This window comes from Dipteris shenzhenensis, chromosome 1, assembly GCF_047967505.1.
Source record: "Dipteris shenzhenensis isolate YYH24624 ecotype China chromosome 1, Dip_SZ_1.0, whole genome shotgun sequence".
In the NCBI taxonomy this organism is placed as follows: domain Eukaryota; kingdom Viridiplantae; phylum Streptophyta; class Polypodiopsida; order Gleicheniales; family Dipteridaceae; genus Dipteris; species Dipteris shenzhenensis.
In genome coordinates, this window is record NC_141596.1 from 71,959,248 (window position 1) to 71,976,164 (window position 16,917).

At 39.8% G+C, this 16,917-nt stretch overlaps 1 protein-coding gene across 1 annotated transcript in view; it reads right to left on the bottom strand.

The window, feature by feature from the left end:
- Positions 1-7,274: 7,274 nt before the first annotated feature.
- The window catches only part of LOC147906333 (uncharacterized), a 98,250-nt gene continuing 88,607 nt past the window's right edge, over positions 7,275-16,917 (bottom strand). The window contains exons 10-13 of the mRNA XM_087378116.1: positions 13,251-13,401; positions 8,697-8,862; positions 8,507-8,576; positions 7,275-8,153 (exon numbers count right to left, since the gene is read on the bottom strand). Coding sequence (XP_087234242.1) covers positions 7,896-8,153; positions 8,507-8,576; positions 8,697-8,862; positions 13,251-13,401 — 645 coding nt within the window. The 3' untranslated portion in view covers positions 7,275-7,895. The remainder of the gene's footprint in view (positions 8,154-8,506; positions 8,577-8,696; positions 8,863-13,250; positions 13,402-16,917) is intronic.

The window sequence follows — 16,917 nt, forward strand, 5'->3', positions numbered from 1 at the left end:
CTTGAAGGACCACAAACTCCAAGTATAGGAATGGAAAGAAATCAAAGAACAACTTAAAGATTCCATTTATGAGACATTGATGTTCAATCCTTGGTGTTCATATAGCTTTGAGGACTAGATGATCAACTCTCAACACTATCAGTATCTCATTAATTCATTAGACTCAAACTTGCCTACATCTCTATAATATTAGAAGTCAATTGTCTCAAATCTTAAACAATAGTTGTTAAATGGAAATAGTGAAGACCTAGAGGATCCAGTATAGGAAATATTGCTGCAAATCACCACAAAACTATACCAAGTTCTTGTTCAATCCCTTATGAGAGAAGACAGTGTTGAAGGTTGAGTGTGAATCCAATCTACGCAACTACAAATTAAACTCCTAAATGCACCACCCACTCCCAATTGGGAGAGTCCCATTGCTGAAACGGCTCTTAGACACATATTCCAACTCATAAAAGAGAATGATAAGAATGTGCTATGGCTCTCGGTACATGTAGGACTCATAAGGATGAAGAAAGATGCTATAATGGTATATGAATATCTATTTTGGGGAGTCCTCCTTTCAAGCTAGAACCTAGTTTTTTTTTTTTGGGCAAAAACCATCATCCTCATCCAATGTTGCCACTAAGCATGCGAACCAAGTACAAAAATAAATTATTCCAAGAATAATACATGGTGTATCTCAAATGTGACCTACCCTACCTCGCCATGCTCTTTGCCAAAATTTTGAAATCCGTCCCTAATTCCTTACTGTCCCAAGTAATACACCACGTACTATTTGAGAAAGAATACAGGGTGTATCTCAAATCCAAGCAACCCTATTTTGCCACACTCTTTGCCAATCTTTTATATCCCTCCCTGGTTCTTTACCTTCCCCAAAACCAAAGCCAACCAATATTCGTTATCCCACTCTTTTCTCATGACTACCACCATTTTCAACTAACCCAACAATCCCAATCAAATCACCCAATAACTCCTAACCTCCTCTCGAATCTTGATACTTAATCCTACCTTATAGAATTATCAAGAAGATCAAGCAATTTGCCTTTCCTCGACTTCCCCTATCCATACCACACCCTAGCCAAATCTTCCTCAATCTACGTTCTCAATACAATCTTTGCCTGTCACTGATCACCTCATCGACTCCCATGAGACTGCCACTACCTTAGATGCTTATTGAGCTATTGCCAATTGGAGGAAATGTGGACTATACTTCTAAACAATATCAAGATTGTCATGACCCAAATCAAATACCCATAAGAGAATTTAGCACTGAAGCAAATTAGTTAGAAAGGATACTACTACCTAATAATCCCATTAAGTTTTGGAAAAGATACCCGAAAATGAAGACTAGAGGAAGATGGAACATCAAGTGTAGTCCAATGAACATCCATTATGAGCAAATAATAACAACCCTCATGCACAAACTACATCCATAGCAAAAATGGAGGAGAGCAAATATGGAGGAATAGTTTAAATTAAACACCATCACAGTCAATAGATGTGAAACCATTCAAGTATGGCATGAGAAGAGAAACAAAAGGAATGGGAAAGGCAAGTGGCAACATCCCTTTAAAAGAAATTGCAATAAGTAGAAAGAGAGGGATCCTAATACTTAATGGGAGCATGTCCAACAAAAATAATCAAGAAATGCATATGCAAAATGCTCTAGCATAGGGTATTAGAGGTGTAGGACCAGTAATAGTAATAACAACCATACAACATAATCAACGGAAGCTCTTTGAGGTATTAAGGAATGAGGGAGCCATAAAATATTCCGTCCACCAAATAGAAACTCTTATGCATAAAAAGGAATTCATGTAATTCCAAGAAGAGTTTATTATAAAAAGTGGAAACAATAGATGCAAGCTAGGATGAAAACAACAAGTTGTAGGTGAGCTTGAAGGACCACAAACTCCAAGTATAGGAATGGAAAGAAATCAAAGAACAACTTAAAGATTCCATTTATGAGACATTGATGTTCAATCCTTGGTGTTCATATAGCTTTGAAGACTAGATGATCAACTCTCAACACTATCAGTATCTCATTAATTCAATAGACTTAAACTTGCCTACACCTCTACAATATTAGAAGTCAATTGTCTCAAATCTTAAACAATAGTTGTTAAATGGAAATAGTGAAGAGCTAGAGGATCCAGTATAGGAAATATTGCTGCAAATCACCACAAAACTATACCAAGTTCTTGTTCAATCCCTTATGAGAGAAGACAGTGTTGAAGGTTGAGTGTGAATCCAATCTACGCAACTACAAATTAAACTCCTAAATGCACCACCCACTCTCAATCGGGAGAGTCCCATTGGTGAAATGGCTCTTAGACACATATGCCAACTCATGAAAGAGAATGATAAGAATGTGCTATGGCTCTCGGTACATGTAGGACTCATAAGGATGAAGAAAGATGCTATAATGGTATATGAATATCTATTTTGGGGAGTCCTCCTTTCAAGCTAGAACCTAGTTTTTTTTTTTTGGGCAAAAACCATCATCCTCATCCACTTGGTGCAACTCCACATCACATCCAATGTTGCCACTACGCATGCAAACCAAGTACAAAAATAAATTATTCCAAGAATAATACATGGTGTATCTCAAATGTGACCTACCCTACCTTGCCATGCTCTTTGCCAAAATTTTGAAATCCATCCCTAATTCCTTACTATCCCAAGTAATACACCACGTACTATTTGAGAAAGAATACAGGGTGTATCTCAAATCTAAGCAACCCTATTTTGCCACACTCTTTGCCAATCTTTTATATCCCTCCCTGGTTCTTTACCTTCCCCAAAACCAAAGCCAACCAATATTCATTATCCCACTCTTTTCTCATGAATACCACCATTTTCAACTAACCCAACAATCCCAATCAAATCACCCAATAACTCCTAACCTCCTCTCGAATCTTGATACTTAATCCTACCTTATAGAATTATCAAGAAGATCAAGCAATTTGCCCTTCCTCGACTTCCCCTATCCATACCACACCCTAGCCACATCTTCCTCAATCTACATTCTCGATACCAATCTTTGCCTATCACTGATCACCTCATCGACTCCCATGAGACTGCCACTACCTTAGATGCTTATTGAGCTATTGCCAGTTGGAGGAAACGTGGACTATACTTCTAAACAATATCAAGATTGTCATGACCCAAATCAAACACCCATAAGAGAATCTAGCACTGAAAAAAATTAGTTAGAAAGGATACTACTACCTAATAATCCCATTAAGTTTTGGAAAAGATACCCGAAAATGTAAGACTAGAGGAAGATGGAACATCAAGTGTACTCCAATGAACATCCATTATGAGCAAATAATAACAACCCTCATGCACAAACTAGATCCATAGCAAAAATGGAGGAGAGCAAATTTGTTCCAAGGAATAGTTCCAGGGATGTTTTTATCGAAGCTATACTTATATATTAATATAAAATGCTAGAGAAAGTTTATAGAGTTAGTTTTTCTAGTTTCATCATATTGATAGGACATATTGCAATTTTCTTTTGAACTTTGAAGAAAAAATTGTAAATCCTTGGAAAATTTTAGTTGTTTTCTCATAAAAGTTTCAAATCTTGGTGAATGTTTCAAACCTTTATTTATTAGGGCATACTCTTTTTCATCACCAAGGCCAAGATTTTAGTTGTTTTCTCACAAAAGTTTCTAATCTTGGTGAATGTTTCAAACCTTTATTTATTAGGGCATACACACTTTTGTCACCAATATAACAGTTTCATTTCTTAACGAAAGTAAAACGAAAAAATCATCCATGATTTATAGTTCTTCAAAGAATATCTTACATGAAGCACATCCCAATTTGGTGTAGCACTGTGCACACTTAGGTGGGATCCACAATTCATACATTTGAATGTTAAGCTACACCTCATTGGCCAAGAATTCATAGATTTTCCAAGGTGGAATAGTCAAGATAAGGAATGCTCGTAAGAGCACTAGAGCAATTTGCCACACAAATGCGTAATAGATTTAATCCAATTCTCAAGCATAGTTCCACATACAACCAACCATTAGTAACAATATTGGAAGGTGCCCCCAAAATTGACCAACAACTACCCATGCTTAGCTTCAATCCAAAAGACAAATAGATGCTATTAGCAAGCACTAGCGGCATCGTTCTACTTATAATAGAGGATGTCTCTTTGTGAGACTATTGGGAATTTGAGAAGTCCAAAACACTCTCCATTCCAGGATTTATCTCTAGAACATGGACAAGTAAGCATAGATTAAAAAATCCTCTTCACATGCTTGCATAGAGAGTGGAATCCGTACCACATTCATTGCATAGAAAGAGAATCTGTATCACATGTTTAGCATAGAAAGGAATTCAAGAACACGTATAATGATGTCTTAATGGAATGAAGCCCATAATTTTTGTGGCTGAGTGTTCATTTCACCTTTTATGTATCTTCTTGTGTCCGTGCTTGCTTGTAGTATCAATGTGTATTAGCATGCCCTTACCCTTGCATCCTCCAACCCTTCTCCTCCTCTCCCTTACCCTCCCCCACTCAAACTATTCTTCTCTCCTATACCCTCTCTCCCCTCTTCCCTCTTAACTAGCTCACTCAAGAGTCATTTCCCATGCTTTAAGCCTACATCTGCAACCACAAGACAACATGAGACCCTTTGCTACAACTATATCCATGCTTGCTTGTAGTATCAACGTGTATTAGCATGCCCTTACCCTTGCATCAACCCTCAACCCTTGCGCCCTCCAACCCTTCTCCACCTCTCGTTCTCCTCTCCCTCACCCTCCCCCACTACTTCAACTATTCTCCTCTCTTGTACCCTCTCTCTCACCTCCTCCCTCTTAATTAGCTCACTCAAGAATCATTTCCCGCACTTCAAGCCTACATTTGTAATTGTAATACGACATGAGACCCTGTGCTACAACTATGATCACTTATGCTACACTGATGCACCGAACGTATTTGTAAGTGACCAACACCTCGAAACTAAAAGAAAAAAGTGGCAACATGCAAATGAGACCCACCATGAGCACTGTTAAGCTTGCAAAGTGATAGAGATTTGTCATTTATGGTTATCAAGTTGGTAAGCCATGTGGTTGCAAGTACTAGTGAGTTAGTGGTGCATGCATAGCTCAAGTCTAACACATTTAGATGGTATTCCATATCTATTCCACCATATTTTTTGTTGTTTAGTGAGCCACATTGGTGTATTGAGTTGGTGGGAGGGGGCTTCAGATGACACTTCTACATATGGGAGTTCTACTTTTCTCTGCTTTTGTTAAAGTATCCTACTATGGGTAAAAGATCATTTGAAGACACATGCATGTTTCTTTGGATCATGTTCAATATGTCTTTTATAAATATTAAGTGAAGATATGTGAGTAGTTTTGAGATTCTATCAAATCTAAAATTTTGAATTTTGAGTAAAAAGATGCTTATTGCTTATACCGAGTATTATTCTTGTTTTAAGATCTATTTTTGGTGGAATCAAACAACTCACATAAAAAGCACCAATTTGACATACTTCAATAACAAAATGATATGCTTCATAGTTGACATTGGCTCAGCCTCAATACCCATCACCTCTTGTCCTTCGCAAAACCAAACTCAAAGCACACACAATGTAAGCAACAGTCATATTTTACCACAAGAGACTTCATTTGAGAAACCCTCAAAATACATGGGGATAATTTGTGTGCATGTTCATGTGCATGTGCATCAACACGCAAGCATCCATGTGCATGTCCGAACACATGCTAGTGTGTGCATGTTTATATGCATGCCATCCTCATGCATGTGTTACCTAGGTATGTATAGTGCACCTAAGACCTACATGTGCATGCTTGCCTATACATATATACAACTTTTACTACTCGTGTAGGCTTTTGAAGTGTGTTGTATCCCTTCTTGTGATACATGCAAGTCTATTGATGGGCCCTCGGGCTTTGGTTTTAATGTGACATCCCCCTTAAATGACTCCTTTTCTTCTCATTTTATACCAAAGCCGTGACATTCGCTCCTTGTTTTGTGAAAGTTGAACAATCATTTTGCCTCCCAGTACTTAGAAGAGGAAGCACTTGTACTCTTTTTGTGGAAATAACCTCCTTCATCAAAGAATCGTATGCTAGGTTATGTCCCTACTTCACATACGCACAATTGACATTCACAGCTTACCAACTGTTTTTACAAATATATCCAAACATTGCATAAGAACTTGTTGACTCCCTTGTGAACATGCGTCAATACCACTCCTATGCATGTAACAAGCATCATGTGTTGTGAACATGCGTTAATACCGCTCCTATGCATGTAACAAGCATCATGTGAAACTAATGTTAAATTATCAATCGTCATTAATCGCAATAATCTTTGAAAACACGTTTGTTTATCATTCTTTTTTGTGCCTCTAATGTCCATGATATTACCAAAATAACGGAGTCCAATCTTTCAAAAGAACATTTGAGTAGTTCACTTACTTGGGATCGCTCTTAAATGGCAAAATGAAACAAGCACGTGCCACAAACCTATGTAGCCATGCAAGATCAATCTATTGCACGTAAAATACTCCTAGCTTTATTGCTTTTTATAAATTGGAATAAAAAGCAAAGAATAAAAGGTTTCAAACAATGTAAGTGACTTTGGAAAAGTTAGAGAATGAACACTCAAACAAAAAGCTAGTCATTTGGTTTGCTAGACCAATGTGTACTAGAGCTTTTTTAATTGGCAAAGAACATCCTTGCTTGGAAAAGCAAGTTTACTACCAATAATGATGATTATCCTATGGTCTTGAATGTAAGGAAGAAAAACCAAAATACATAGGAAAATGGCATGCCTATTCAAGGAAACTATACAATAGATCCTAAGGCTAACATGGATAACCTATAGGATGAAATGAATTTGTTTAAAGGAAAGAGAGAGGGAGAGGGATAGAGAAGGGGGGGGGGGGGGGAAGGTAAGGGGGTGGTTATGGGTCTAATTAGCATTGCTCAAAGAGATCAAAATTATTGAAGGATAAGGAAACTCACATACATCAAAATTGAAAACCCATAGAATCTTTTTAGATCCAACCTAACATGTAGCACTCAATTAACTAAACAAAATCAACTAGAGCTAAAACTAGAGGTCACATGACATAGTCGTCAAATAGCAAGCATTCATAATGTTATCAGGAAAGGTTGAAAAGCTGGGAGAGCAACAGAGGTGAGTTGTCCATTGTGGAAAGGTAGCATACATCAAGAATTTTATAATTAAAATCACGAATAGTTGCCTAATCACTGTACCATGCAAACACGAAAGTCTTCATCCAACCAATGATCCATAATTAGACCCCCCAATTCTAACAATGACGCGCCTTTTAAAATCAAGAAGAATGGTAAAACATCTTACGTTGGAGACATGTGGTGTATCTCACAAGGAAAGCCCACGTTAGACTATCTTAGAAGTCTTCTAGGAGCACTACTAAAAAATGGAAAACCATAACGATGACTTATCCTAGAATAACCATCAATGCTAACCTTTTTCTGGCTGCAATTTGCAGTTGTCCTTACAAACATGTGGCTTCAAGTCACACATAGCCCTCCAGAATTTAACTGTTATGAATAAAAGAATTCATAAATATCAAGAGAACACTTCATCTCAGAAGTATGGAGCTCTTCTGTGGATTTTCAAAGCTGCCTAAATCTTACGGGCAGCTAGTCTCCAAGTTTGGAGACGTAAGTACAGAAACATTAGCCAGGTCATACTGTAACTGTGACTCTTGCTATTCGACCATTGAGATATAGATCTTTCTGTGTCTCGAATTGGGGCAAGTAGCCTCATAATCTTCTTCTATGAAGGTCAATACACATTTCCGGCTTGCTTTGCGTTCAATTATCCCGTGTCAATGTGGTTTTCACACGTTATGCTCAAGAGATGTAAGTAGCGAGTCAACCTCCTTTGATACATCCTTAGAAGAAAGCTGTGAGCTAACACGCATAGTCATTTTGTTCCATTCACTTTCTACTCGAAAGAAAATCCACTGGAATCTGCGAAGCATCTCAAGAGCGGTCATTAAGAACACTGTGATGTAATTATGCCTCAAATGAGCCGAGAGTTTGTAGGTCCATACACAACGAAGCAGTAGATTGCTCCCAATCGCAACATAGTAAACCTGACATTATGTCAAAGAACCACAAGAAAAGTAAAATATACTAATATAACTATTACCCTATCCAAGCGCACCTAGAGGATCATGCATGTGTTCATGGAAGGCTGGGAGATTAAGCTTTTCCTCATTCCTCACAAGTCAATTAATTTGTTACCACTTGGCATTCCTCTTCCCTTAATACAAGAAAACAGCATCACATAACAAAGAGTTCACCAGTTTGCATAAAGAGTCTGGACGTATGAGTTTCTCGTGCATCTCTTAAGACAATTACAAATTAATACTTCAGCAGTAGAAATCCTCCATTCATGAATGAATTGCTTAAATATTACAGAATACATGGATGAAAAGAAGCATACCCAGTGAGGACTGTAGAGCAGATTTGACCTCAGGAGTGGATGTTTGGTATTATAACTCCCTGACAAAAAGCTAAATAACATGGCACCACAACAGTAAGCATCTACCAGAATATTGGCTGTTCAAAAAGCATCGAACTGGATATTGGTAATGACGGGGTACAGAAAATAGGTGATTGCAAAATACACAAACCTCAGATCCCAATCACGTGTTATATCCCAGTAGAAAGAAAAGCATGAGTTGATCAGACCAGAAAACAACCAAAGCGGCCTGTACAATCCTTCCCAAAGCTCAGTCACAACGTGATACTTAAGAGCTGACAATAGGATGACAGGAAATGCTGTTGCATACTTCAAAGCTGCAAACATGCCCAAACAAGCCAGAAAGAGATTTAAATTCAGTGGTAATTTGCCTTTGCACTACTAGGAGTGACAGAATACAACTCTAAACAAATCCATTTGTTCAAAAAGATGTCTAAAAAAGACAGCTGCAGTAAAAACCAAAGAACCCCTGAATCTGATAAAGATGATTTGAAGATACTACATCAGCCCCACACTCTTGTTTTGTAGCTCAAAATAAGTTCTTATCAAGACAGAAGACATTGACCACAAAAACAAATCCTTGACTGACACATCTCATAGAGATTTGTAACTTTATCTGAGTAAAACCTAGCTTCACTTTACAAGCTGTCTTTCAATCACCCCACCTTTATGCACGCCTCCACCCTTATGTATTCAATATCACTATCTTACTAGGTGTCCTTGTACTGTCCGAAACTCCTTCAACTGACCATTGGCAAGTTGCATAGCTATTCACATAGCAATACATCGAAACTGGGTTGCATAATCCTTGCTCTGCTTCTTCCTGTTTAGGCAGGCAGCATTGTGCCATCACGTGAAAACAGGAAGAGTCTCCCAAGAAGCCCGTTCTATCAGGTGTAATTGTGTAAGTGCTTTTCAATTACATCACTATTGAGCATATTGCCATGCCTTGGCCAGGTAAAATACTCAGGTCAGACTTGTTTTTGGACAGCTTCATGTCTACACCAAACAAGCTAAAAAACAAGTACTACCCCGGCGGCGCTCCTCTTCACGATATTGCCACGTAAGGTTTGCTCAGCCTTTCCTTATGATGATCTGAAGGACAGTGGGAGTAAAAATTGCATATCATAGGTGACATCGCGCTTTGTTGCTTGGCATTCAGGCAAATAGCAAAGTCGTGTGAATCCAACCATGAATATCTGTTTTGTCTTGTCCATGCATTGCGTGAGATAGGTGAGCTTCATTAGCTACCTTGCTGGAGTTCTGCAATATCTAATTGTTTAGGCGTTTAGAACTCAAGGAATCGCAATTAATCTCAATGTATCCGTCTAATGAATCCTCCAAGCAGGTCATGAAGATGCTCATGTTATCAAATTAGCAAATGCAGTGAGGATGATACTTAAGGGGTCTCAAACAAGTGCTAGTTGCGGGAATTTTTATCAGAGTACAGTCCTCCTGTTCCAGCTGGAAAAGATGAACTACCGAGAGCTTCTACAAATCACATACCACCTGATGTGTTGCTGTTGAGTGGCCTTAGTCACGTGTCTGCTGCCCAATGCTACGGCCCTCATTCGCAGTCTATGCAAACAAAATTCTTGCACTCACAGGATTCCTCCATCTATATCGATTCTGCAGCTCTGCCATAAATCATTACAATAAGCGATCGTTTTCTAGAGCTTTGGATCATTGCATTTGTTCGCAGACTTTGCAGTTATACAACAAATCACAAGACTATAGTTCTCTTCGCATTGAAAGAAGATGGATTTAGCATATGTCCTTGAGACGTACACCAGCCTCACCTCAGCCGCTGCTGAGCCGTGGCGCAGTTCAGCAATCTTTCCCATCACATTGAGATATTGGAAACTTGTTTGGCACTTTGTCGACTTTGAGTGGAGTGGGGAAGTGAACGAGGGTACATATGGAGCGTAGAATTTCCACAAGAAATGCCTGCACTTGAAATTTGCAGTAAGTGAAGCGTGATAAAGAACTTGGAATGGAAATTGTAGAACGCTTCTGATGAAGGTGATGAAACTGCAGAGCAAGATCGGCAAACTTCGTCACTACGAACGCTGTTTTCCACTCTATATAGCTTGCTAGACGACTGGAAATTTTATGCTGCAACACCAGTCTGAAAGAGCCGCCATCCACATAGTTCTTAGCATCATGCACTGCGCCTCGGGAATTGTCTCGAAAGGCTTGGTTATTGTGAGGTGAGCCAAGGTTGACCTTTGTTATAGCATAGGATCAACCCACAGTGACAAAATACAATTTAAGCTCAATGCAAACATTGGCATGGTTGATGGTCAGTCCTCCTACGCTTGAGAAACGTCCTTCCACAGCCTTTTGTGATTGGTTGGCACCTTCTATTTATCCCCTCATTTGAACGGTATAGAAGAGACGACTGGTAGCTTAAGGCGTAAAGATCCCAAAGATCTCCAGATTTTAGGCGAAAATGAAGACATGCCAGTCTTCATCTTGCTTTAATGGTGTTTGAAGTCTATCAACGCAACTCTGCCAGTCTTCTTCATGCTCCAAGAACACATGCACCTTCGGGACAATCTACTCATCATAAGTCACCAATTTTGAATTTGCATAGTCGCCTCTTTGTTTGCAAATCAATCTCTTCAAGGTTACTTCACAGATTCTGAGTTTGCATACCACTTCTTCAAGGTTACTACAAGCTCTTGGAAGTGAGCCGCCATTCTTGTTCATGCTCCAAGAACACATGCGCCTTCGGGATCAGCTACTTGGAAAGTAATGGATCCTTGCTATCCTCTGGCTTTGAAGTGTGCACTATTGGTTTGGGGCTTCTCGTCTTATGTATAATTTCATGCTTTCCAAGATGTAGAGCATATTGACAAGATGGGGAAAGCCTCCTATATCTATTTTGTTGACGTCCATTTTGCCCAAAATCACATAATTTCATGTACCTCTCCAAGGGTTATATGCTACATGCAAGGTGATATGTGCAAAATGTAAATTCCTATGTGTTGTGCATATACTATGAATGCAAATTACTATGTGGGGAATGCAACTTGCTATAAACCCAAGGAAGGGCACGTTCCTTGGTCTTATAATTTTTGGAGAGGAAGCGTGCCAACTTTGTTGGAAATAGAGGATAGAATCACTCACACCTCACACTCCCAATCGCAGCTCAAATAACACTCAAAGAGAAGGGGAGAGAAAAATAGCAAAACTCTGATATATTCTTCCACAACAGTGGGCTGACAAAAGTTCAAGAGGTGAGCATACAAAACAGCAAAGAGATGCTGTACCAATATCTGAAGCTACTTCTCTCCCTGCGCGCTTGCCTGTGCAAGGCTGGTCTGTGTAGATGATGAGGAATGAGGGGGTGGGGTCTTTTTTTAGGCCCATTGCCAGGCTCTAAAAACCGACCAGCAGGGGGTCGGCCCCCTGCTGCAGCACCGACCTGTTGGGCTCCACCACCGACCAGGCTGGTCGGCCACTTGGAGGCTGATCTGGCCGGCTTGGACCAGGCCTATATAAAGGCCCATGTACCCAGCACATGGGCTGCTGATGCAGTCCACAGGCCCTGCCATTTGCTGCTCTAGGAGGCGCCTTTGTTGCTGCGCCATGTCTGCCCGCAGCGTGGGTTCCAGGCCAGGTGGGTCCTCTTGCTTTCCCCCAGCCCCCTATAGTCTCCTGCCCCCTTGTCCCCTCAAATCGGGGGCTCACAGGTGGGGCAGTGACATTCTAACAAACTCTCCCCCCACGCAAATGTGTGGTTATGTGCTAATGAGTGCAAAATACTTTTCAAATATCTAACACAACATCTATTCTCGTTTTCAATATTCAATTTCAAGCTCAATTTCAAAAAGTCCTTTATGCTGAATATAACAGTTGTACAAATCTTATAACCAAAGAACATAATGAAATCTTCTTTCTCAATACAGCTGCCTGCCCGGATCTAGTTTGCAACACCTTTAAGGCCAAGATGTCGCATTCACCAAAATTCAAGGGTGGGAATACAGGCTCCCCTTAAGTTCTGTTCTTCACACTACGCAAACTCATAATTATAGTATTGCCACTGTCTGACCATTCTTCCCCCTGGGCATGCTCACTATATAAGACGCCAAGGTGCCTATGAGTGAGACTGGTACACGATACATACTGGACATAGAATTATTTTTTCTCCATAGCTTTCAGAATGCACATACATTCCTCCATCCAAATTTACAGAGAGAGTTATCTCAGGATCACTCACGAACCATTCAAGGAATTTATGAGTGTCTCTCATTTCTCTGTACTTGGATCTATGAGTGTCTCTCATTTCTTCCTACTTTGATCCTCTCCTATGCCCTGCAACCCATCTCCTTCCTCACTCCCCCTACTTTACTCTACCTCCTGCAGGCTGCAAACCTTCTACTCTCTCTGCTACTCTCATCTACCCCTGCATCCCTTCTATTCACATACTTCCCCTAATCTGTCAACTCAGGTCTGTTCTTGAAACTTACTCCAAATCTAGATAAAAGTGGAGAACAAAAATCCTAAAACTCTCCACAATAACAACTGCTTGATTGGTTTTGCTGAGCTGAGCAGAACAGCCGTTGGTTAATGCATCGAAGGTGACTTGGATATTTGGATATCATATTTGAAACAGCCTTGTACGTAGCCATAGATTGCTCCATCTTGAACATGTGTTATTAATGATTAATGCAGAGTGTTACGGAGAAAGGCCTCTTACCATTAAAGATGCAGCTTCTGTCTTTCGTGTCACTATACTGCCGAAGGCATTGAAAAAAACGGCACAAGTAAGGAAGGGCTAAAATGCAAGGGATCCAAATAGAATGGCTTCCGCATGTAGACTCAGGTTCAAACCATGACAAAGTAGCAACCTGTTTACACCCATTCAAAATTAAAAATTGAAGAAAAGAACAACATAGTCGAGTGTTATAGAACATACAAATATACATTTATTTAAAAAGGTTAAAGATGAACAATTAGAAGAAATGTACTTTTTGAAAGGTAAACACAAATTTCTTGCTTGCTCTAAGAGAAGCCGACACCTTCTCATGCTGCTCATGTTCAGACTCAGGCTTCTTCATAGAGCAATTTTAAGTGAAAGAAAGGCCACACCGCATCTTTCCAGACCTAAAAATTTGAAGCTCATAACAATCAACCAAAACTGGAAATGAAGTCCTGGTTATAAGCCCCCTATCAGATTCTCCTCTATTCCCTCCCACATATCAGCCAAAAATCTTCCGTTTTTAACCTAGCTGTTCACGAGCAACAAGGGATAGAGTACGAGGCTAGCTAAAAAAAAGAAAGGCATACAAACGGACCTCATGTGTCATTTAAGAAAAATTGGACAGGTTTGACTGACACCTAAAACAATTCCCTTTCCTTCTTAATTAACGTCCACTTCTTTCCGTGCCAAAAGATTTCCTAAACCAGGACGGCAGATTTATTCAGCAAACGACAATATTTTACCCAGTATCCTAGGATAATGCATTTCTATTTCAATTCCAGCATCCCTGCAATTAAGATGCCTAGCAGAAGCAAATGCATCAAGGTATTGTTGAAGTTGTTGCATGGTAAAAATTATCCCTAGGAGATACCTTGGCTAAAGGCTGACAAGTCCGTTTCTTAGATTTTGAAAGCCGACTTTTCCATTCATGCACTTTTAACACGACAGCTGAAATTCAAACTTACCCCGCAGCTATCCTCCTGTTCAAGTAAATTAAATTATAGGAAGCAAACACAACAACTCCAGTGAGTCATTATAAAAATGCAAGATATGGCCTTTGTCGAAGGTGGTTAAGGAGCAAGGAGGAATGGTGGAAACGGAGCTACATCTCAAACATCATCCCACACACCAACCAATATGGCAACACTGAATCATAATCTAAGCATTCGACAGCTTAAAAAGAGCTTGCAGAGCTTGCCTAGGAGGCCACCTAATACAACAAAGAGATGAATACAAGACAACTCGCAAACTTCAGGTGACATTATGATCAAAAATATTATAATGGTGAAAGAGATAACCTAGCCAGGCCTTCTGGATACGTACTCTAGTGTCCATCATGGTATTTAGTACTTGAGCTCATTTAGATCTACGATAACTTTGCTTGAAATGAAAATATTGGCCAAAAAGAAGCATGCCACCTAAATGTACCCAAAGGGCCTTCAAAGGCCTCGCAATTAAGCCTTCTCAAAAAGCCAAGAAGATAAGAGTAGATCTTTTTAGGCAATGCTTACCTCCACAAGACTCAAACAAGATTCTACCACTCGACCGGAAGTGTCATAGAAATAATGTTTTTAGTCCCCCCCACACTAAGAAGCTTGAAGCATCAAGTTCTCAACTCAAAGCAATCTCATGACTAGAAAATTATCCCACACTAGTTTCCTTCAACAAACACTTGAGCCATTACAAGATTTTCAAAAACAAGAGTATTTCTCATTATTTTGCACATAGTTCACGTCTCAACTCAAAATCTCATGACTAGAAAAATGAAAACGAGGGAAACAAATTATCCCACAAATTGCTTGTTTCAACAATCACCTGAGCCATAACATCTCTCTCTCTCTCTCTCTCTCTCTCTCTCTCTCTCTCTCTCTCTAACAATCACCTGAGCCATAACATCTCTCTCTCTCTCTCTCTCTCTCTCTCTCTCTCTCTCTCACACACACACACACACACGCAGGCACGCAGACATAGGCACATGCAAACGCACATCCATCTATCTATGTATCTATGTCTACATCTACCTAGATAGATAGACAGATGGATATGCATGTGCATCTGCCTGTGTTTGTGTGTGTGTGTGTGTGTGTGTGATGATGAATATACATGTCAGATGTGGACTGATTATTCACAACAATTATATGATCACACTCCACTTTGGCTTTCTTTTGGTATCCCTCTGGATGACTTGCAGCTCTCTTTAGTCAGAAATTTACAGGTCAATCAATTATATCTTTCTCATGAAAAATTTCAGCATATGATCAAACTGGCTTGCAGGCCATTGCTATCCCATGCTCAGGAGGATCTGGACTTTGCATGGACCTCTTTCATACATCGTATTCAAAATGTCATTAAGGAATATTGAAGATGGTACATGGCAGAAACCAGACAGCATATCCAGTGGGCAAAATCATACAAGCAGTATTTGGTACAGATTAGTCATCAAAGATCTCTATCTGCTTCTGAGCAGCATTTATTGTCTTATGCTTCTTCCATAATTGATGCCAATGATAAACGCAAGCTGTCCAAATGGCAGATCAAGGCCAGAGTTAAACCTATGCTAGATAAGGGCTGTTCCTCTAAATCTTTTTTTCGGAACTTACATGCACATAGACAAAGCCAATCTATCATGAGGGTCAGGAAATCAGACGGTCTTTGGACCCAATCTCTCTCTCGACTAGAAAAACAATGTTTGGATCATTTTCAGCTTCTTTTTTCTCAGCCATCTTCTTCTACACCTCAGGTTGCATTGGCTCGTAACAGATTTACTGAGCTTGTTTCTCCTATTGTCTCCTTGCAAAAAGCCTCAATGATGGAAATGTCTTTTTCAGATGATGAATTGGATGAAGCCCTTAAGCTTTTGGGTAAACATAAATCCCCTGGCTGGGATGGTCTGACGGTTGAATTTTTTGAAGCCTTTTGGCCTGAATTGAAGGGTCCAATTCTGCAGTTTATTAATGTAGCCTGGCAGCACAACATCTTCCCTCAGCTTGGAAGCATGGTCTGGTTAAGCTTGTGCCCAAAAAACCTCTATGTGAGACTATGGATGACTGGAGGCCCATCACTTTGATGCCGGTCATATACAAACTGATTGCCAAAATGTTGGTACACCGGATGAAGGATATCCTTCATGATGGACTTCATCCCAGGCAATATGGTTTTGTTCCAAGACGGCACATACATGACAATATCTCTAACACTCTCATCGCAATGGAATATGCAAAATATTCAGATCAAGATGTGTTGGTCATGCAGGTGGATGTGGCGAAGGCATTTGATACAGTACAGTGGGATTATGTCTCTCAAATCATATTAAAACTTGGTTTTGGGCCAAAGCTAGTTACTGTCATTTATTAGCTTTACTCAAATTCCACTGCACAATGCTTTATAGGGAATCATTTGTCTGAGTCTTGGACTCTCGAACGTTCAGTTCGACAGGGATGCCCTCTCAGTGCTTTGCTTTATGCCATCGCTTCACATCCTTTGCTTCTTTATATGGATCACATGGTTGATACTGGACAGCTAGAGGGGCTTCAGATTTCTGGTTCACGACCTTTCATTGCACAGGCCTATGCAGATGATTCATTCTTCATGCCAAAGAACAGTCCATTGGAGATTTGCCTCTTGATGGATACCCTTTCAGATTTTGGGTTGGCAACTGGTCTTA